General features: G+C 44.7%; 1 protein-coding gene across 2 annotated transcripts; it reads right to left on the bottom strand.

Moving 5' to 3' along the window:
- Positions 1 to 416: 416 nt before the first annotated feature.
- Positions 417 to 21,895, bottom strand: ppp1r14bb (protein phosphatase 1, regulatory (inhibitor) subunit 14Bb). 2 transcript variants are annotated; one of them, XM_062384309.1, is made up of 5 exons: positions 21,668 to 21,894; positions 21,264 to 21,575; positions 3,585 to 3,668; positions 3,432 to 3,464; positions 417 to 3,327 (listed from the first exon to the last, which is right to left on the bottom strand). In XM_062384309.1, exons 2-5 carry the CDS (start codon positions 21,462 to 21,464, stop codon positions 3,259 to 3,261), a joined length of 387 nt encoding a protein of 128 aa, XP_062240293.1. In that variant the 5' UTR covers positions 21,465 to 21,575; positions 21,668 to 21,894; the 3' UTR covers positions 417 to 3,258. The 2 variants fall into 2 exon arrangements, with proteins under 2 accessions (XP_062240293.1, XP_062240292.1); XM_062384308.1 differs by having other exon boundaries at positions 21,264 to 21,895.
- Between the last annotated feature and the right edge of the window lie 1,312 nt (positions 21,896 to 23,207).

Here is a 23,207-nt window from a genome sequence, read left to right as displayed (position 1 = left end):
TGGCATTTCTTTCATTGTTCTGTACTGTAGCTTCAATGGCTGGTCAATGTCCTTACATGACCACTAGATGACGGTGTCCTACCATCACCCCACATGTACAGTATTTAAAATGTAGTTGCCATACTTGCCATTGACCACAAGCTGGCACTAAAGCAGTGCTAAACCTCAAGAGTCATGCAAATAATACAGGTGGAATTCTTTTCATTTGGAAAACAGGGGCTTGTCATGGCCGACATTTTGACTCATCATAAATGGAAACCCAAGGTGCAATCGTTTCTGTAGTGCACTTCTTCATGTGGTGTAAAACCTGCTAGTCCTTAAAATGGATCGAAAAGATTCCGTTTTCTTTTAAGTATAGATGGCACAGAAAATTACACAGAGGTAACAGTCAAATTGAGAGAGCGAGAAACAAAATGTCCATTTTACATGTTTTTATTAAAGTTGCATAAAAGTGTAACAAAATTGGGCAAAAACAAGACCTGTTGTTGATATTGCTACATTAGTTGGTTGGTTTGATCTAATCATTGTCCCAAAAAAATGCCACCGCTCCTTCAATCCACATAGTTTAGCCTCAATGATAATAATCAGCAAATATATAATCATTTGATTTTTGCAATTTTCCCTAACAGTAAAAAAGCCGACCGCTCAATAACAGTCTAGGAAGGTATAATCCATAGCTGGATTTAGAAATGAAAATCCATTCAAATTGAGAGGATTGAGCTCACATGGTTACGATTGGACCAATCACAATGTCTCTGCAGACGGCGCTGGGTTTGGAGGTGCCACCAGGACCGAGAAGACGCAACCACACCAACGTTAATCTGAATGGATTTCTGCTCAGATATATAATAATCCAAGGCCCGGCATCAAGAAGTGTCATGATCACAATAAAAACAGACCAGTATTCAATGTAAATGTAAAGAACGTTGGTTTTCATCTAAACAAAGTATCACTGTATCAAGGCCTAAGTATTAAACACACACACACTTCTACAAAAAGAAACACCAGAATCTCATTTTGTTTTTCAAGAAAAAAGAGAAAAAGGAGCGACTGTAGATCTGAGATTCTCCACGCGCCGCAGTTCTGCTCAGCAACACACGTTTGTGTTACCGTTTTCAAAATGAATGTCTCCCGTTTATTTGGTTTGTGTAACATAAATAATACCTAAGGCAACATCTGTTTTTCAAAAAAAAAAAAAAAAAAAAAAGGATAGAAGGGGAGGGTGGACAGAGGGAGGCGAATGGAGGAGAGAGGGAAATGACAGAACAGAACGATGGAAATTGGCCAGAGTGTGTGTGTGTGTGTGTGTGCATTTGTTTATGTATGTGTGTGTTGGTGCTGAGAGAGAAAGAGGCAGACAGCGGAGGTCTGCTGTCACCGCAGGTGTTAGCAATTGGTAACGGCGGATGTAGCCGCTCCTCCTATTGGCCGACGGGCTTCGGTCTCCAATCCGATTGGCTCAGGATGGGAAACAGATGGCTTATTCTTCGAGATGATTGGCAGTGGCGGCACAGAAACGCGGATCTTGTGTCAGCTAAGGACCGCTCGCTCTCCAACGCTCTCTGTCCTTTTACTCTGCACTCAGTGTGTGAGTGTGTGTGTGTGTTCACATCTGTGTAAGAGGCAGCTGTGTTTGCTAATGCGTCTCCTCTGCCCCAAGGGTGTGTGTGTGTGTGTGTGTCTGTGTGAGTGCATGAGAAAGAACAACAGAAGAAAAGAGGGATGAATGCATTTAGACAGCTTCCAATTCAAAGCAGCGACCTTCCATTCCAAGGTCTAGTTGGAGTCCACTGAAGTGACGGGCGGACAAAAAGTGTCCGCAGAGGAGACACGTGACCGCTGCAACGTGACAACACAACGTGGTGGACTATAGGATTTCTTCGAAGAAAGGGGGGAAACAGTGAGAAAAAGAGAGAGAAGGGGAGGGGGTTGTTAGAAAGAAAAGAAAGAAAAGAAAACACAAGGCAGCTTTGTTTCAGGTCCGCCTGTCGGACTGTCAGTGTGAGCGTTTGTGTAACAAAAAAACAAACAAAATAAAACAGGAACCAGTCCTCTTCTAAAATTCAAATATGTCGTACAGAACAGCAGAATATACAGGCCAGGAAAAAACACTCACGAGAATGTTGCTGTACATTATGTAGCAACACACACACACACACACACGTAGCATTTGAACACACAGACGTACACGTGTGTGTGCAGGCTGCACTAAATCGCCGTCTTTGTACAGACCTACGTATCCGAGGAAAGAATTTAAAATCTAGTCAAACACGCCCAACCCAAAAGAATCTACTCCTACTCCTAAAACCATTCATTTTGAGATGACCACCGCAGCCAACCAGTGACTTTCTTTTGGTTTCACCCATCGTTCCCAGGATCAAATTGGCCTCTTCGCTGGACTAAAACTACACCGTACAATACTCCTTGTGGTCAGAGGTTCAGATTTTCCCTCGCGAAATGACATAGTGCAGTTTATTCAACACGGAAAAAAAGTCTTTAAATGCACTACTGTAGCAAATACCTTTGATTTAAGGTGGAACATTTGCTGTACTGACCTCAAAAAGGTTAAATCTAAAGTCAAGTGAATATTAACTCCACGCCCTCAGAATGAAAAAGAAAGCGGTGTAAGAATTGGGGTGGGTGGCTGGTTTCAAATCTCTTACAAATAAATAAGGGAATCTCATTGGTCAAGACTTGAGCCACGATTGGCTGCTTCCTCCTTTGAGCCGTCCTCCTCCTCCATCGTTCACCCATCCACTCGTTTCTTGGCTTCTGCCAGCTCTGGCTCTTCCCACTCTCGGCTGCTCCCAGTAATTATGGGATTCTTCTAGGCTCCCCTCCTCTTCCTCCTCCGACAGATGGAGGAGCTGGATGAGGGAGAGGCAGAGCCAGATAAAGGGTGAAGGAGGAAAGGCGAGCGCCTGGTATCAGGGTTGATGAATTGCTTGCTCTCGATCAATTATGAGCTCTTTCTTTCTTTGCTGGTGGTATTTTATGGAGGAAGTTCATCAAATAAGCAGGGGATGTCAGAAAAAATCTGAAATAAAAAGGGATTAATGGGACTGGATCCAGGCAACGAGAGAGAAGAGGATGAGATGAAGAGGAGAACAAAAACAAGAACAGAGGGCCTAACGACAAGAGGAACAAAAAATATCCTCAATGGAAGAAGATTGACGTTAGAATACAAAAAAGGTTGGGGAGTGAGAGGAAGACGAGAGGTGAGGGCGGAGGCGGGAGGATGCCGGGGAGGAAGGGCCATCATTTCTTCTGAGGCGTGGAGAGCTTCTGCATCCCCCGGATCTTGTCGAGCAGGTCTGAGACGAAGTCCTACGGGGGGGGGGGGGAGGGACAGAGCACATGAGGTGGAGTCAGAAACAAAAACGTTGATTTCTGGCGCAGACAGACGGAGGAAAGGAAGAGAGATTTGTTACCTCGGTGGGTTTGTAACAGTCGACCACCAGTTCCTGTAAAACAGAGACAGACGGTATGAAATGATGCTGTGTGATGCTTTCAGACCTGCACTGCAATTTCTACACGTATGACCCAGAGTTTTATATTTGTATAAGGTAGACTCTGTGTCCTACCTTGACCCTGGCCGCACGGTCAGTGTCACTGGGCATGTCCAGCAGCTCGTCCACATCTATCTCCAGCTCTGGGATGGCCTCCTCCTGCAACACAGACATGAAGAGAAGAGAAGAGGAGAGGAAACGTGAGCGCATGGAGGGACAACAAAAACACATCGGTTAGTTAACACGGTCCCCCGAGAAACCAAAAGTGGCCTGCTCCCCGTAAGAAGCTCCTTCGCGGAAAGAAATCCTCATCATCCGCCCTATTCTTAATCCCTGTGTTTATGTTATGTGGTCGCCTGCAAATAGATCAGCACTGGCCTTTCTGATGTGGTGCACTGGCTGGGGTGTGTCCTTCTGTTGAACACTAGAGGGCGGTGTCCTCCCACCACATGTTGTACAGAACATGACAGAGAAGAGACAAAGACACAGGCAGGTAGTAGGTCTCTAACATGGGGAACTGATCAAGCACGTGGGGAAAAGATGTCCCAAAATCAAACAGATCCATCAAACTTTATTCATATAGCACCTTTCAAGCAACTCAAAATGAATTCAAAGTGGTTTCCATGCGATTGACAAAACACAGAATGTTAAAAATGATTTCAAAATTAGTTAAAGAGAATAAAACAAATTGATAATAGAAAAGACAACAATAAAAGAAAGTGAATGTAGATGATTACCAGTCAAATTCTAACATAATAGAATAAGCTTAAATAATAAAACCATTCAACTTTAAGACTGGAGAGGTGGGTTTTTAATTCCTGTTATATCAAGCTAAATGCAATACATATCTGTTTATTTATATTTTGTGTTTATATTATAATAATATGAAAATGTTAGTTTTCATTCAACCTTGTGTCACCTAGTTGAAGCTGAATCCAGCAGCCAGTTAGTTTAGCTTAGCATAAAGACAGGACTGGCGGCTAGCTTGGCTCTGTCGAAATGTACAAACGGAAAAATGTGGGGGTTTTGTTTACATACGTTTACATATATTGATCTTTCCAGCAATTGGCACTTGTTGTTGAAACCAGGTGAATATTTAGACATAAACCTGAAACCTGTAATATTGATAAGATGTAGATTTGCCCTAAACGCTGTTGAAACCATCGGGCAAATATGCGTAACATTAATTCTTTCTTCCTTGTGAACTGCAGGTTGTCACACTGCCACCTTGAGTGAAAGTGTTGGCTTCTGAATCTCTTGAGGGGAAATCCGCTCAGTTCATTCATCGTACTGTTTCAGAGCCGAGCAGAAACTTAGACGATAGGTTCTCGTGTGATTCACAGTCAAGCAGAAAAGCTGCAGCAAATAAAGGTGGAAAACGCAGACTTTAAATATAAGCCCAGCAATTATTGCCTGATACTAATAAGATGACCCCTAATATAAAAGACTTATTGAATTGATACTATTTATTAAAGCCATCACTGAAATATGCTAATACTATGTTCTTTCTTTCTTAATGTCTCGTCTTTCTTTCCTTCCTTCCTTCCTTCCCCTCTTCATGCCATCAATTCTTTGTCTGATTAATCTGTTGCCGTATTAAAAGTGGTTTAATAGTCTCCCACACGTTCTTCATTTCTCCATCTGTCTCACACACACACACACACACTAGCTCAGTGTGTTCCATCAAAGCGCTTCACCGCTGGCAACAGCACACACACACTCGCAAAAACCACACACACATTCGTGCAAACACTCACAAACCCACACACACATTCGTACAAACGCTCATTTACCCCTCTTCTGCAGCTCAACCGCTCCCCTATATTCATGTCATTCTCTTGGAATCTCTCTCTCTTTCTCTCTCTCTCTCGTCCTCCCCCTTGGTTAGAGTAGCCCACACCAGCTGTCTCTGCACCTGCCCGACTGCCCCCTACTCCAACACACACGCTCTCTCTCGCTCTCTCAAAGTCATGTGGACTCGTAGGCAGCATGCTGTGTGTGCACATTCGTGTGTCACGTAAACCAAATGGTAGCTTTTTATTGTCCTGAGAACTCCGTCGACATCACACACATTGCCTCTGATATCCACAACTCACTCACACACGGATTAAAGAATTATAAAAATATTTTTAATATGTCTTGGTGAGTGTGTGTGTGTCTGTGTTGCTGTGGGGAGAGGGTGGGGTATAAGGATTAAAGTCAGAGCAGGACAGTCTGTATGTGTGAGATAGAGACTGGAGGTGACAGACAGACTTAGTGGCAGCAGAGTAACACACACACACACACATTAAGTAGCAACACAGACAAAAATGTGCCAAATCAAACGCACACAAGATGAGAGTCAGACTTTCCAACAATGGGACAAATCTTCACACTCACACACACATTAAGGTGAACATACACTGAAACACACACATGCTTACACTGCAGACATACTGAAGTTATCTGATTTACACACAGTCTCCCTCACTCACACACACACACACACACACACACACACACACACACACACACACACACACACACACACACACACACACACACACACACACACACACACACACACACACACACACACACACACACACACACACACACACACACACACACACACACACACACACACACACACACACACACACACACACACACACTCCAGTCTCACACAAAGACTCATCAGCAGAACATGTGGGCTCTATGTGCTGCTACATGCTAGAATGAATGAAAGAAAGAAAGAGAGACTTCCAGTGGTGGGTGTACATGTGTATTGATGGAAAAAAATGATTTGACTTAAATGTCCACATTCAATCAGTAGCAGAATGGAAATAAAAGAGAAATACCAACTTGGCTCTATATTACTTTAATTGCTGTTACATACTAAAAAATAAATACAATGTACTGGAAATAAGAAGTGATACTAGTTTAATGCGGCTTACGTGAAAGCGATTTGAGGCTCAAATCTGCGAGGGGGGAAGGGGAACGCCAAGAGGAAGGACGGTAAGAGGCTAAGAAGCATGTTGAGAAGAGGGAGCAGCTGAGTGAAGCAGCCCAAAAGAGTGAGGGAGAGGAGGGAGACGAGGGGGACGAGGGAGGGAGGTTGAAAAAGGCCGGAAGACAAGCTTCAGAGAGGAGACACAAAGAAAGCGGGGAATCACTGGGGAGGATCTCCAAAACAAAGCTGGACTTACTGAACTAGTCTGGAGTCTGGAGGGGGTTTTCACCGTTGGCCACAGATGTGATCCAGACTAAAAGACGGCTACCAGTTACTTCCCAGCACACACTGCAGGCGTCTAAACAGAGCAGCGATCTGGAGGTAACAGATTTGCTCAACTGCAAATCTCTGTGGCGATCATACAAAACCCATCTACATGTGTTTAAGAGTTTGACACATGATACTGCAGCAGCTGCAGCGCAGTAACGTGTTTTACCACCACATCCTTCAGAACAACTTCCCTGCTCCGCACTGTAGCTTCTCCTCTCTCTACTAGAGGGATGGGCCTCTCATTAGGGTTTTTTTTTAGGCCATGCTTTGACCGCAGAAACCTCCCCTCAGGGCTAGGAACCTTTGGAGGAACTCTTTGTGTTTCCACCAGAGGGATCATGGTCGGAATAACGTTCCGGGGAAATCTTTTTACCCCTAAAAATAAATCCCTGCTATACGAAAGTACCCAGAACCTCTAGGGTGGGGCTTGCAGAACTAAACACACCTGATTGGTCGAGGCACTCCTCAGTACATTTTGCTGATATTGAGAGGAAATTGGAAACTGCGGTCCTGTAATTATAAAGTTTACGTATAACCTCATCACTGCTGTAGAGTGCTCTGCACCACCGCCATCTGGTGGACTGGAGTTGAACAGTTTGCTATAGCCACGGGTTGTCCATATATCAGCAGGCTAATCTCCCCTGGTGTTGAGAGTACGATGGAAACACAGGTGAACAACCGTCTGCAAGAAAAAAAAGAGTTCCTGGGACTAAAAGTTCTGAGTCATTTTAATCAAAACGAGGCTTTAAGGATGATGCTGTGGAGAATGTGAACATTACTCCCATTGGGGATGCATCGTCCATCTTTAAATACAGACTGTGAACTTGGATACTGACTCATTGTTCTGTGGTCTCTAAAAGTTTAATTACACCCCTCCAGACGGGCTTGCAAATACGGTTCACACACCATCATCACCACCTCCACTGTGAGAGACACAATGTCTGTCTGGAGGCTGCCGGCAGAACCGAGCAGAACGAGATGTGACAGTGTGAGAGCAGTGTGTGTGTGTGTTTGTGTTTGTGTGAGGGGTCATAGTACTATTTCTCTCACAGGGAGCTGTGTCGTGGCTGCAGATCAAATAGCAAATAGAGCACCGGAAAAACACAAGTTACACAAACACACACACAAGTAGGTCATTACACCCAAATACGTCCTATTATCACTGTTACTGTTTATACCTCTTTAGAGGGGAACTGAGGAGAAGGGAAGTTAGATCCTCTTGGAAGTTCCCTCAAAGAATTTACTCATTAAAAGACTGAGTCACGCGTCCATAGCTTTTATTTTAACTTGACTCACCTCAGGTCTGATTCCAAATGAAACAACGTGACTGTGAGTTTCAGATTTGTGTCCAGAAAGAGGGGAGACAAAGATGATGCAATTAGAGGCAGTGCGGAATGAAAGAAGCAGACCTCAGGGTACAAAGGGAGGAGAGTCTCAACAGCCAGTGGCCAAATGCTAATAGGAAGCTCAGTGTATATCAACACGACCGTATTACATGTAATAAGATGGGAGGAAGCCAACTTCACCGTGGGAGCTGTGTGTGTAAGTAGGTCACAGAGGCCACCTACAAGGATTACACAGCATGGATTCCAGTGCTACCACACTACATTACCAATTCCTATGATAGGATCTGTGCAAACTGTGTGCAAACTTGTCAGCATTAAAGAAACGACGGCAGGGAAAGCGGAGATGAAGATAATTAAAAAGTAAGGAATCGCCGAGAGGCTCAAGTATGAACGGTGAGCAGGTACTTTTGCTTTCCTGCCGCCTCAGTAACACAACGGGATAAAAATAGTCGGACTTAAGGGTGGCTGCTTGCCCCGCGCTGCTACAAAGACCAAAACAATGTTCTGGCTGCGCGGACTGTTTGGAGAAAAGAGGAGTGGGGGGGAGAAGGAAGCTGGAGACAGAGGGAAGAGGTGATGGCCAGGGGCAGACAGGATGGAGGAAGGAGGAAGAGGTAGGGAAAAGTGGGCCACGTGGCGCCGAACAATGTCGCCATTCACTCCAGCTTCCTTCTGCGCGAGTTTGTTGTGACTCGTCTGGCAAAGTGATAATTTATGCCCCAGACTTCCTTTTCTACTCCATTTGCTCCTCCTTTGTGCTTCACTTGTTCATGCCTTGCCATGTTAGTGCACAGGGGCGGTGGAGAGACGTGGGGGAACACAGATGGCGAGAGAGGAGAGGCTGACCTGTGAGCTGCACGTTACCGATTTTACACTGATACAATATCAGGGTCTGAAACCACAACAGCTGATCGTCAACTGTTGAACATCTGTAATGGATTTAATGCATTGAACTATAATCATCGGTCTTTAAATGGTCCACACCATAAGGCCTGAGTGATAAATCAGTCAGCACTTTGTCAATACTCAAAGTGCAGCTATTGAAATCTGTAATTGTGAAAAAGGTTTATTGGATCAACAAAGGCGAGTACAGACATGGATAGGCTCATGACCACAGAACAAACAACCATGGTGGAAGGAACAGAATGTCTTGATGAAATATTTGGATGATGACCAGGTCTGATAAGGATGTGAACAGTGGAGAACCCATAATAGCGGAGCAGTTTTTTGATAAACACTTTCATTAAATCAAATTGGGCTAACTACAGACACACTGCTTGTCCTTTACGGCCGCAGAGATGCTAGAGCCATTCCCCACGGACACTGAACGCAGAATTCCTCGTAATCAGGAGCTTCAGATTTTCAGCTTTTTTTAAACTATCACACCTTCCTTCATGTGCAGGCCTGCAAATCAGACAAACACTGATTGAGCAAGGCAGGATGTGCAAAAGAACTGGGGTTGAGCCGACCACAAACGTTTGATAAATACAAGGGGGCTGGAGATTTTTAAGCAATTTCTTACTTGTAATTTCTAAACTTTGCATAGTTATGGTCAAGTCATTATGGAAACATTTCACCTTATATGATAAGTGAAACAAACAATATGTAACTTACCTAGTTTTTTTTTTTTAAATCAAAGCAATAACAAAAAAAAACTGATGTGATGACATCATGAAGAAGCGTGGGATCAGGGGAAGTTGTTGTTTTCATCACCGATTCAGATGAATATCTACATGACGGAGGGAAGTTGTATTCACCTCAGGCAGCGAACTGGCAATGAAAAAAATCATGATCCATTATAAGTGACCAATACAAACAGAGGACAGAAAAAATGGCTGTTTGGCTAGCTGTGTGTGTTTGCTCCGCCAATAGTTGTTTGTCCGGAAAGTATTAGCAGAAGCCACGGATAAACCACATGTGGTGGTGACCAGAATGAAACGTCCAGTTACCTCGAATGAAACTGGAGATTACTCCGGGTTGGCAAACATTTTGGATAATGTGAGTACACAAGTCAACAAACTAAATCGTGGCCTATTCTAAAATGAAGTTTAAAGATGAAAGGTTGCCTGCAAGTCAACTCAAAGTGGTAGTTCATGAAACCCGTGCGCCTGATTTGGTCGACTGTCATCTGATCTACACACACACACACAGAGTGGAAAGTAGTGGAAAAACACAGGGCTTGAACCTGCTTCCTGTCATGCCCCCCCCCCCCCCCCCCCCTATCTTCATGTCTGCTTAGATGCCCTCGCTCTCCGGCTCGATGTGCTGCTCTTGTATTAATCACCCTCAGTGTGTCTGTAATCGGCCAGTTCATAGCGTTTAGACCACCTCGCCTTGGGCGGGATAGCACTTATGACAAAAGGAGAGAGATACTTTAAAGAGTGAGGGAGGCACCGAGGGGTCAGCAGGGGTGTAAGGATCAGGGATGCTTTGTGTCAGTCATCGCCTGCTGCCTTCCATCTCGCTCTGTCTCACACACACACACACACACACACACGCAGACGGTTGCTTATCAGGAATCTGGAGTATCCTGCCAGCCTCCTTTTATCATGCTCTCTTCACTTGCAGCAGTTTTAGGTGACAAAAAACATATTTGTGCGATGTGTGACCCCCAGGAAAACACAAGATGTATACGTATAAGTCTCCTCTTGTTTTCTTAAGCGCTGCAGGGGTTAAAGCTCCAGCTCACCCAGCTACTTCCTGTCTGAGCACGTGACCTTGGGAGATAACGGGGGAGGGGGAGGTTGAAGGTTGGAGGTATCTGTGGGAAGAGGCGAGCAGAGTTTGTGTGTGTGGTAGAGTTAACAGGACCACTTTAAGAGGACAGGGTTGACAGAGTGACATTAGAAATGCTACTCTTTGTGCGATTGTGGGCGTGCAGGTGTAGTAACGTGCATGTGCACAATTAATCTAAGTGATGACTGGCTGCTGTGTTGAATATGTGGCCTCACACACAACAGTGAACCACAAACCACAATCCATAATCAATACAATACAATTTGCTTAATCTAGTCTGAAGTATCTGTGTGTGTGTGTGTGTTTGATATTTATCTCTATTGAACGTCAAATCAGCTGGATGTACTTCCTCCCAGGAAGAATATGACATCCTGTTTTGAGTCATGTGAAAAACAGAGAGAAGGGGCTCAACTGTCACTGTTTTCTTTCCACTAATGAAAGATAAAACGTCACATCACAACTTTCTGTGTAAAACCTCCTGGAGATCCTTGCTTCTTAGTATTACTAAAACAAGATGTGACCACCGGTTCCTACAGGGTACCACCGTGTCCGTCTGTTTTGACTCTGCGGCCCCGTCAGCCTTCCTGTTATCTCGCTCACAGATAACACGCAAACAGCTCTGTGCTGGAAAGTGAAAAAGAAGCACAGCCTCAAGAGTCTGCCTGTGTGGTGATGTGGCCCCGCTGTTGTGTACCAGTTCTGTGTGGGTTGTTTCAAAACGAGGCTTTAAGGATGATGCCAAACCAACGCCAAACCAAACCGGCTCCAAGAACAGAGGACGTATCTTTATATGATGCCAGGAAACGTTCATCACTATAATTAGACGGCAGGCACGGTGGTTTGGGTCCTTCTGACAGTGCAATTTGGTGACAATAGCATGTAGCATAGTAATAGATTATTAGTTAAAGAGGGAATGACAGAACCTCTGGTGCTGTTTTTCATGGTTTGGCCCGGATCTTTCCTCTAGACTAAATAACCTATGGAGTGAAACAGACGAAAATGTCGGACGACTGCTAGAAGATGGTTTTCTCACTTAACTTCGGCTATTGCCTCTGCTTCCGAAGATAATGTCTCCCCAGCTGAAGACTGGTCAAGGTCAGTAAGAGCACAGGACGGCAGGTTGCTTACTGACGGACAGATACGCCAGCCTATCATTTAATTTGGTCTGTGAGTGGCCACAGGCACGTCTATTTTATTTTATTTTTTTCACACACACAATCACACTCGCTTCAAAATCTGTTTGTGGAGTTAGAACATGAAATGTCACCCGACCTTGACCCTTCCCCGAAAAGCTGCCCAGAGTCATAGCTGCCCCGCTGCACGGTTGAGTGATTCACACATCAGCTTGTTTGGCCCGAGTCAACGGTTCAGTGGTTTCTGTGTGTTCGCTGGACATGTCTGTGCTGCAGCCTCTCCAGAGACAGACACACACATACACAGTTGTTGGTTCCTGAGGGTGACAACCAGCCCTGGGAGGACAACTGCCAATGCTAACAGGGCCTGGAGCTTGGTCGCTGTTTAACAATCACCTGCTCATGCAAGAAGGCAAATATGTGTCAAGCAGCCTTCACAACAAAGACCTACTGATAGAAATCAATAACTGTTTCCCAGATAATAAACACATTTCTTTGTCTCACACAGGGAGACACAGAAATCAAAAGGCTGAAGACGATTTCCTTGTTTTTATTTAAAATCAACTAGTATGTTTTAGCTTTGGAACAATCGTGGATAAAATGTGATCTTGAACATTGTTTCTAAACTGTATTTGATTCCTGGAAGTCCTCTTGGGACCCTCCTGCTGTGTCCCCCCCCCCCCCCCAGGGTGTCTCGACTCCTAGTTTGCGAACCTCTGATTTAGGGGTGTGCAGTGCAGACAGTGAACAACAAAATGTTAGCACCAAAACTGAGAGACACAAATAGGTTTAAGGCTTGAGTTTTATAATGTTTTACAGCATCTCATGTGCCCACTCTCACCCTCCGTCTCCACTTGCTCAATCAATTACAAATGATCATAGGGGCAAACGATCAATAATACAATAAAACGGAAACACATTCAGAAGAGAGAGGAAGACCAAACACACAGACTAAGGCTGCATATTTAAAATGATATGGAAAGTATTATGATTACAGGGGTTAGGATTTGATATATTCAGATAGATTGATACTGTAAAATGTCATATTTGTTATTCTTATTCCTGGCATTCCTCTGAGTCCTCTACAAGGCCCCTCTAGGAGCCAGGGGAGTCATTTCCACTACAATTGGACTGAAAGGAGAGATTACGTGCAGATTAAAAAAAGAAGGCATGCAAACAAGGATTACAACAGATTATCATTATGTCACTCTTGGCGACATTCATTAGTTAATTTGCCATGCCAGTCTCTGGGTGACTTAATCCTTTGTTGACAGTTTGGAGCGGGAGGAGAGTTTGACTATGGAGGATCAGCTCTCCTTTAGACATATTCTTTCCATCAGTTTAAATCCAAACTTTTCACAGTCATTACCACATGAAGCCTTTCAATTAATTTTGCCATGACAGATAAAATCCAAGTGGGATTGGGGATTAGATGTTATTAGAATTCTCTCCCTGATCAGTCATCAACACGACCTCTGACCTTGTGAACACTGGGGACGTTTCAGCTCCTGGATAAAAAAAACAAACAACTCGCATGGTTGCAGCTGCCTCTCTCTCTCATTTCTTCTTTCAAGTCATCACATGTATTCATTCTTCAGAGTTTAAGGATTTAACACCTGATGACATGTTCAGTCAATACTCATTATCATCCTGTCTGTGTGTGTTTGTGTGTGTGTGAGGCCAAGCACCTTCCTGTCAATCAGACACTTTGCCCAAATATGGTTGTTCCTTCCTACTCAGAAACTACACATACAGCACAAAGGGTGTTAAATAATAAAATAACATATCAAATAGTGTTTCATTGATAAGAGGAAAATGGAATGAGCAACATATGATTTATAATCCGCGTCTGAGATGAAGATTCTGAAGGATCTGACAGAAGTAACAGGTCACATTATTCCTCCATCTACTTGTCTGTCAGGCTGCCAGCTGTCTGTCCATCTGTCCACACATCTCTCAGCCATCCATCCATCTCTCCCCACAGCCGTGCCATTTCAAGCAGAGCGGTTTTCCTATCAGCACGAGAATCTTTCCACATGACGTGTTAGCACGCAGTAGATACCACGGAAGCTTGAGTTAGGTCCCCCGCTGTGGTGACCTCATGGAGGACACGCGAGGCCGACCTGGCGCCGGGTTCCTCACACCCGGCGACCTCTTTAGGTCAGTGGCTGTCTGCCTGGCTGAGACGGACATCAGGTCAGGGAGTCACTGGCGAAGCGGCCTGTACCTGACGGCGCGTGACTTGTTCCCCTTCTGGCAGTTAAAGCTATTTAATATTAAAAGACACATCCTCAGTGTTTCATCAATAGGGAAGCTAGCGTGCACTGCTCCTGTACTGTCTGTCATTGGCGTATAATAAGCACATTTTACACGCAACACAATGGAAGACGGTGAATAAAGCCATTAACTCAAACCTGCTTCCCTGCAATTACAGCTAAACGGGTGCCTGCTCTTAATGCACCTCCTGGGACAAAAATACTCTCCCCAGTGAAAGTGTGTTACCTCACTCTACCTGCAGGCAGTTGGCATAACTCACAAAGAGACTCTGTGTGCTGATGACTCTGTACCGACGATCCACGCCAACTGTAGTCGCAACCGATTAATATCAGGACGATGGCTGAGCTGGTTTCATTGTTTTAATATGGTTTTAACATGGAGGCCCGTGAGCGTGCATCACCAACAGCCCCATATTCATCGCTCATTTAAAAGTGCTGCTCGGCTACAGCACCCTGGAGCCACGTTTAGAGAACTGCAACACTATTATGGCCTGTTTACCTTAAAAAGCATCCGAATGAGTGTGTGAGCTTTCACAAAACAGCTATATACGGTCTTAAAATGAAAGAAGGGTATAAATGGATAACACCCTTTGTTCTTTATGACCTTCCTCATTCAAACAAGCTGCTGTCTGCCGTTAGATTTTCACCGAGAGCAGCTCGGTTTCATAATCTATCTCCAGACACGCCCTGCACCGCATGTGATCTTTACGGCAAAATGGTTTTGTTAAACCCCTGTATTGTTTAAACCCTTCTCTTGGCCGGGGGCCTGATCCGTGTGACAGAGGGTGGAATGACAAGCTCATCGAGCTTAGCTAGTCTGAAACATAATACCGACGGGTTTACGAGGTGGGGAGGTGTCAGGCCATCAGTATGTACTGTGCCGTCAGGGTCATGCCGGCTGACACATGACCGTGATTGTGGGAGACGACAGAAGACACCGCGACAAACAGGAAGAGTCCGGAAAAATATTAAACAAATATAGAGTATATGCACATGAGCTTATCAACTAAATGCCTTAAACACTGAGATTTAAGTAGAGCCTCATTATCTTCATAAAATAACCCAATATGAGTCTTTCACTGATATATTAGTGTCAGTGTTTAGGTTTAATGGTTTTATTTTGCAGCATAAAATATGCAAATAAGTCTATTTTCTTATTTCAATGGCTATATTTGTTTGTAAAATACCAAGCCTCATACATTTTCTTGTCATAAGAGTTTGACAACGACATCTGGAGAATCATTGCACATTTTTGGGTTTATACAGATATCAGTATCTGCAATTTTTTACTTCCAAATATCGGTAATATTATCAGCCCAAGTCGTTTTCCCCCATAGATGCAATGCATTATATTCTTTAATCCTGACATGAACCTAACCTTAACCTAACGTTTATATTTCAACTATATAATTCGAACTTTTTAACTTTCAAAAAGTGATTGACAGCCATCATACTGTCTCCATAAGGACCTGTGGGAGTGTGTTTGTGTGAATGAACAGGTGTGTGTGTGTGCGGGGCAAAAGGTGCATTTGAGTGAAAGTTAATATTGTTAATTTGTTCTATGTGTTGAATCCTTTCTCGCAAACTTCCTGTGACAACTTCAATAAACGTTCCACTGAATGATTCACATCCCTCCTTCTCTCCCTCTCTTTCTCAAACCATGCGGTCTCTCGCTCGGTGTTTCTCACTTCCTTCCGGTCTTACTCACACGCCGACCAAAAAACAAACAATAAAAGCTTAGTCTCCCTCACTCACAACATTCTTGGCCGTCTTCTCTCCTCTCTAACTTTATTAACCCTCTAAAAACAATCACATGGTCCGTCAGTAGCTCAGACAACAGCACATGCTGACTCACCCCTCCATCACACAGGAAGACAACTATGCTTGTGTAGGACCACATGTAAGCTATTAACGTGTGTGTGTGTCTGTGTGTGTGTGTTTGTGGTGTGGAGCAGGGGGGGGGGGGTTCACAAAGACACACTGGAGTCTTTCACTCCCGCTGTGTAACAACCACTCTTTGTAGTCACCCTCTAACATACCCTGAGCGAAACAGGGCAATACTGATTGGTATTCAGACCTTGAAGTGCACGGTTTTAGACACATGTTGCCGGCCCCCTGTGTGTTCCCGTGCCCCGACTGAAGCAGGCCAACTTCATTTTCAGCCATGAAACTACAGCTGTTCCCAGAGTCCGGCCTCCCCCAACCCAGTTCTTTCTAGTGACTTAGTTGTGGAGCGACACAACAACAGGATGCATCGCTGCTTTAACTGTTTGTTGTGAGAGACGACAACAGACTCAGGGACTCAATATGACCAGAGGAGCATTTGCTGTTCATTGTGGTGTGTTTGTGTTGTAAAGAGCATGAACAGAGCGTTTGCATTTCCTGTGTAGTCCTATATGGATTTATAAGACTTACTGAAGGATACAGATGCATTTCCTTCATTTGCTAGATAGTAAATTAGTTTTATTTTTGAATTTAGACACTTTCTATTTAAAGGAAATATTATATATTTTACCAAAAGACATATTGATTGCTTTATATTGACTGCAATGGTTAACTCTCATATATTATATTATTTCCCTGTAACTGTGGACTTTTCATTTCTTTGCCCTTGTTAAATTAGTGTATGTGATGTTAAAGATATAATATGTAAAAATTCTTCATTTAATATCTAAAAACAACTAGATCCACGTTATATATTGTGTTGACTCGTTAACCTACATTATCAAAACGTTTCCACCGATGTTGAAACCCAGAGAAATCCCCAATTTGATTCAAGGTAACAGGCGATTCATTTGGCTCAGTGTAGATAGCAGCAATAACAGTGGACACAAAAACACTCTCTCCCTCTCTGACATCCCTGCCTACTCCAGCTACAGTTTCCTTCCCCTCTGTCCCCCCCCCCCCCCCCCCCCGTTCTCTTCCTCTGTTCACTGCATTCCTGCTCACCAAATCTGCCACTGTTCTCACTCGTATCCCCATCTGTGTTTATGTGTGTGGCCACGTAGGACCCTGGAGTCTGGGGATTGGTCCGCCCACTCGCTCCACTGTTAACCATGTAGCTACTGGTTAGCTCCAGTGCACTCATGCTGAACACACGGCGAACTGAAAATGAAATAGGTCTTTACATGACGAATACAATTTTAACAGCCCAGTTACCATGGAAATGGAACCAAGCCTGGAGTGAGACTTCATATTTTTACTAGAAGCGGAGTCGAGGAACTGATGAGTCCAACCCCCCCCCTCTCTCTTTCCTGTTCCCTAGAGTGAGCTCAAACTCACTTAGCACCTCATACACAGAGCCGCTATTAGAGCGGGGGGGCGCTGTAACAACAGAGAATGTGTATATACAACTTATCTATAAGGAAACACTCCCTGATTTTATCATGTGAAACTAGGCACTGAAGTGTTTATATTTCTTAAATTAACACAGTTTATAGTTGGGTTTGAGACATAAACTGACAGATGGAAGGGGGATTGTGGGATTTAGTGTCTCTGTTGCATCAATTCTGAGGATAGAAAGATGTGTCGGGTGAATTTGGGAGGAAGGTTTCCTCGTAGATCCCTCGGAACTCACTTGTAAATACGCCATTGTTGCTTTTGCTCATGAATAAGTAGAAAAATAATCTGCTACAACTTTCAATCAAGGCTTTTCCGTTTGCTGCTGCTTCTATTAACTCACATCTGAGGCTGGTTCATTTATTATTATTCAGACACGGCACAATTTAGTTTTACCTCCTAAAGCCTGAAAGACGAGTTCTCTTATGTTATCATAAGGAAAAAGTAAAAAACTGATTTTTGGTTCACGATGAGACTGTGGCGAGAATGTATCGGGCCGCCACAGTATAAATATGATTAATGGGAAACACTGCTTAGACACGGTGAGAAGGGATTCAGCCTTGGTGGAGTTAAATGCTGTCAAAGAGCCCATCCAGTTTTCCATAGCATCGATCTGTCAGTGTTAATGTTAGTATGGGTTAGCTTACAGTCCTACTAATAGTCTATTTGTATTTTGTATATCCATATACAACGTGGATTCATATACTAAGTAATAATTAAAAAATGTTTTATTCCTGGACCATATCCACATTTTCCAAGTAGCCCTACTATTGACCGCAGCACAGCCAGTGCTGCGGTCAGAGTGTTTCTTATTCAAAGCAAATGCCACATTAACATCAACTGCAGCCATTTATCAAGCCCCTGCTAATATAATAACTGGATGGCTCTAATTACAATGCAGAATAAATCAGGGGGCTTTTTCGGGAAACGATGCAATTCCTCTAAGCTTTGTTAGATGAAATGGACACAGCCCTTTTTTGTTCCACTCCACAGTTAACCAACATAAACAGTTAACCAGCCCTGTTGCCATGGAATCATACGACGGGCTCGGCTCCTCACTTTTAACCATAGCAACTCTGACTGATAGGCTGACTAAGTGCCTATGAGGACGAATACATCACAGGCAGCATCGCGGGAAAATGCCCGGCCCGACTGCTGGTAGCATTATTTTAAAGGGATTACATGAATGGGGAAAATAGCTCATAATGAATTCCCCGTTGAACAAAGTCCGTGCCGGTGTGCTAAATGGTTGAAATGTGCATCCACAATAGGAGGGAGAGCAAAAGGGCTGATAGATTGGGAATCATGATGGTGACAAATGAAAAACGTGGATTACAACGAGTCGGAACAAAAAGAGACATGGCGAGAGAAAGGGAGAGATGAAGAAAGAAAAGTGTGCTCCTTGTCTGTGTCGGTGACCAGGGTCGTCCCAGTTCCTGCTCGGCTCCCCGACCGGCTGAAGCTGCCTCTCTGGTTACACTGCTCGGTAGCACGTGCTCCACATTTCCCCCCGTCTAAATGAGCCCAATGTGTCTCCATCAGTGAACCGACTGTAAGTTCATCTCTTTGTTGTCTAACAGCCTCGGCGGGGACGGGAGTCGGACAATGACAAGGGGCGAACTCCGGTGGACGAACGCCAAAAAACAGGAGGAGTAGAAGGAATGTGGGTCCAAAGAAATGTGAAATGAATCATTAAAGTTACACTCACACTTATAATCTCACATGATGTAAAGTGTCTTTAATAAATCAGTGCAGGGCTCAGGTCTCGATATCTAGAGACGGCAGATACCGTCACTGTGCGTCCATCGGCGAGGGATTTTTCTGGACTCTTTGTGCGACTGTTTGTGAAGTTGAAAAGCAGGACTCATAACACACCATCAGTGCAATGGATCCAAATAATATCAAAAAAAGATTTGTCGAAATGTCAGTGTACCGCAAAGATTTCTCCGTGGCACATGTTTTGTCGCATAGCGTACAATTACTGGCACCCCCAGATTTGAAAATCCTCTGCAGGGCCATTTAATCACCTCTGCTGGCACTTGAGCCTCTGGCATATCCCTGCCACTTTATTATCCACATCTCACGGGATATCCCACACACTGCCACAAAGTCCCTCACTGCAACTTGGGAAGAGAAACTTAGCGGAGACCAACATGGGAAAGACGACCTTATCTGGTTTTCTTACGTCACTTGATAAGAGAGGTTATCGATTTGTAGACATTGCCGCGAAACTACCCCATTCATTCACCGTGGCCTGGGATGATGTAGGATAAGAGTTTGTGAGAACATCACAGAATGAAACTGCTTTACTTTTACTCTGCAGCTAAAAATCTTGACTTCTTCAAACTGAAAGGGGGACAGTGTGATTGCTCCTCTTCCACGTCTCTACCTCAGCCTACAAGGAATTCTCCAAACCTGTTAAGTCGTTGTATTCCTCACGCTCGGAATAGAATGTGGGTCAACGGCAGCTCAGTGGAGTTGACAACTTGACATGAGCTTACCAACTACTGACGCCAGCAGCTCCACCGCAGCTGCCGCCAGGTTACATTATCACTGCCCGGCTCCAGCGTGTGTCACCCTGACCACGGGTCTGATGTTTGACAGAGCAGGTCATACCCCTAGGAGGTATGGAATCTACTGCTAGTTTCTTTCTCGTTGGCACCACCACTTAACGATGGCTCAGTCCCTCTCACTCAGCTTCCAGACATGCACCGGACTCCCTCGTTCCTCCGTATTTGCTGAAGCAATCCGGGAGATGTCCTGCTTCTAAGCTTCTAGATGTCATATATCTAGACGATGCAGATGTCAAGAGAGTTCCTGGTGATAAGAGCTGACAACAGGGTCAGGAGGCTGTCAACAAAGTCAGGTGATCTTCGCAGCGGAGTTAAGGCGTCACTTCCTGCCTCCGCCTTCTGCAACCTACTCCACCTCTCACCTGAATAGTGTGGGGGATTTGTTGCTCTTGCGAAAGCGTGAAAACCTCCCGCTGCACTGTGCACGTGTGAATGACAAACTCTGACGCCAAATCTCCAGATTCTACCCAGAGGTCATCTGTTAAAAACGGCTTCACTACGCTTTAAACTTTCAAAGATTGCAAGTAGGAGACAAGAAAGGTCTTTGGTTTATGCAACTGCACATAAACCAAAGACACAAGGCATGTCTTTTTACATATCTATATTGGATTACTGTTAATATTGCACGAGACGCATGTACAGGTGTGCTTTAAATCAGCTCCAGCCAATCAGAGGGGGGAACAGGGGCAGTCCATTTCACGATCAGGACTATAAATCTGCCTGTGCCACATTTAGCCAACCTGTGGGTGGAGGAGTGAAGTTCAGCCACAGAGCTTCTCACACGGTTTCATCGCTTCTGGTGCTGTTCTTGTTCCCCATCGTGCCCCGTCATGCCCCTGCCTGCACCACCACGTGTACTTGTACATGGCCCTGATACTCAACGTGCTACCGGAGGAGCGAAGCTAGGCCAGCAGCGACACAAGGGCCCTTTAATGTCTATTTGTCAACAGTTGGGAGACAAAGAGGAGCTGATGGACAGACTCCACCAACACCACCACCATCACCCGAGCCCTATTACTTAGCAGAGCCGCCGGATCGATGGCTTCGATCGGTTTTGCATGCGGGGTTATTGTAAGAGGGGGTCTTTACCTCGCAGTCGTACAGGTCCGTTAGCTGGTCGATGATCCACTCCTCCAGGTTCAGCCGCTTCCTCAGCTCCTTGCGGTCGTACTTGACGGTGACGCGTCCCTGCTTCCGAACCGGCGTCTCCGGCTCCTCCGTGGTGCCGGCCGGCGTCTGGAAGTACACCCGGGGCGGAGGGCTCGTCTCCGGGCTGGTGACGGCAGCCATGGTCGCTTGTTTCTCCAGTGGTGTTGGTGGGTGGGTGAGAGGGGGGGAGGTGAGAAGAACCGGCGAGGTGTGGATGGAAACGAGGCGAGAAAAGGAGAAGAGGAAGAAGATCTGTCCGGTTGGAAACAAAAACAACAAATTACGCACAAAAACCAAACAGATCCCGAGTGGAAATGTCCCCCTGAAGAAACAAGCGCTGGAACCTGATGCTTTTTGTTGTCCGGGGAAAAAAGACACACAAAAATGGTTCTGAGCGACGAGAGTAACCGGCTTATTGTTCTATTTCCAGCAGGCAACTCCGCTTATATAAAAAGAGATGGCAGCGGCCTCAACTCTTCTCTGAGTACAAAGAGAACCACTCGTCTCTCTACTTCCCTGCCTCTCTCTCTCTCTCTTCACGTCCCTCTGCCTCTCTCTGTCTCTTCCCCTCCCTCTCTACTACCGTGACTCTCTTCTTCCCCTCCCTCTCGCTCTCTTCTCTCTTCTCTCTCTCTCTCTCCCCCTCTCTAGCCTCGAGAGGCGCGTGCATGCGTGCTCTCTCTCCCACTGGTATCAAGCACGAGCACAGTGTGCAGGAACAAACTTACAAATGATTCTAAAGAATGACTAAACCCCCCCCACACTTAAAGAGTCCCCCCCCCCCCCTTACAGTTCAGGAGGTGCTCTACACTCGAGGTGCGATAAAATATATATAGGCGATGTACTGACTATAGGCGATCAGATTATCGAAATGCCCGAGCGAACTATGGACATTTAGTTATAGTTTGGACTTGGTGGCCAGTTTATGGTTATTTTTTTATTGCTAGGTAAGACACAATACAAGGAAGACAAGAAGACATGTCCATAAAGAGTTGTGCATGGGTGTATGTGGTGTTGGGGTGTGTGTGTGTGTGTGCACCAGTCTGGGTCACTGGTGGACCATAGTATTTGAGAGGGGAGGGGATGGATGGAAAGGTAGGAGAAAAATAAATTTAAAAAAGGGGGTCTAACACGACAACCATCCACAGAAGTAATGATAAGGTCAGTGGGAGTATATACTGGCCAGGAGTCCGACTAAAGAGACACTGAGTTATAATATATCAATACAGATTAATTGTGTTGTGATATTACCGTAACACCAGAAGTTTAACATTTTTCGTAAGTAAGCAAAATCAGAAAATATTCCGGGGACCCCTTCCAGATTTCCGTGTTGTTGTCGAACACGTCTTTGTTCTCTCACCCCACCTCCAGGTCCTTTACGCACACTCACCCATTCAGACTCAGTCAATAGCTTTAACCTTTGACCTCTGCTTTTTGTCCTCCACAGTTCATCTCTGATCTCTCCCCTCTGAAAGCCCATCATTTATCCAATTCAATTGAATTTATTTGTCCCAACATACATTATCTCAGAGCACTTTAAATATGATTATGGATCAAGGATCAAGGATGTCTTTATTGTCCGTGTTTTGTAATTAGTAGAACGCACAGCCTTATCCACACAAACCTCTAGCTGAGCACTAGAGATGGAAAGTAAATAAAATATTAAAGAGTTGAAACAACATAAACTCAAAAAATCACAGTATCGTAGAGAAACAAACAGCTCTGCCTCGACCGGTTTATGTAGTTATCTCTGTGTGCACATAGTCATAGTGCATGGTGCTTTACTTTTTGTCTTCACACAGTACTTACACAAGTTTCCAGTTTGCCCCCAGGCCCTAACTGCTTCAAACACTTAGAATGCTCATATGACTGGTTCACAACTTA

The sequence above is a fragment of the Platichthys flesus genome, chromosome 24 (assembly GCF_949316205.1).
Source record: "Platichthys flesus chromosome 24, fPlaFle2.1, whole genome shotgun sequence".
Taxonomy (NCBI): Eukaryota; Metazoa; Chordata; class Actinopteri; order Pleuronectiformes; family Pleuronectidae; genus Platichthys; species Platichthys flesus.
Note: the sequence above shows the minus strand (reverse complement) of the source record. Positions and strands in the feature narration are given on the sequence as shown.

Bases quoted from the DNA above. Each gene is read 5' to 3' on its own strand.
- ppp1r14bb (XM_062384308.1), bottom strand. From the start codon at position 21,464: ATGGCTGCCGTCACCAGCCCGGAGACGAGCCCTCCGCCCCGGGTGTAC. The intron at 3,669-21,263 runs GTAAAGACCCCC...TCTGTGTTGCAG, and splicing joins CGGACCTGTACGACTGCGAG to GAGGAGGCCATCCCAGAGCT. The intron at 3,465-3,584 runs GTAGGACACAGA...TCTGTTTTACAG, and splicing joins ACCGTGCGGCCAGGGTCAAG to GAACTGGTGGTCGACTGTTA.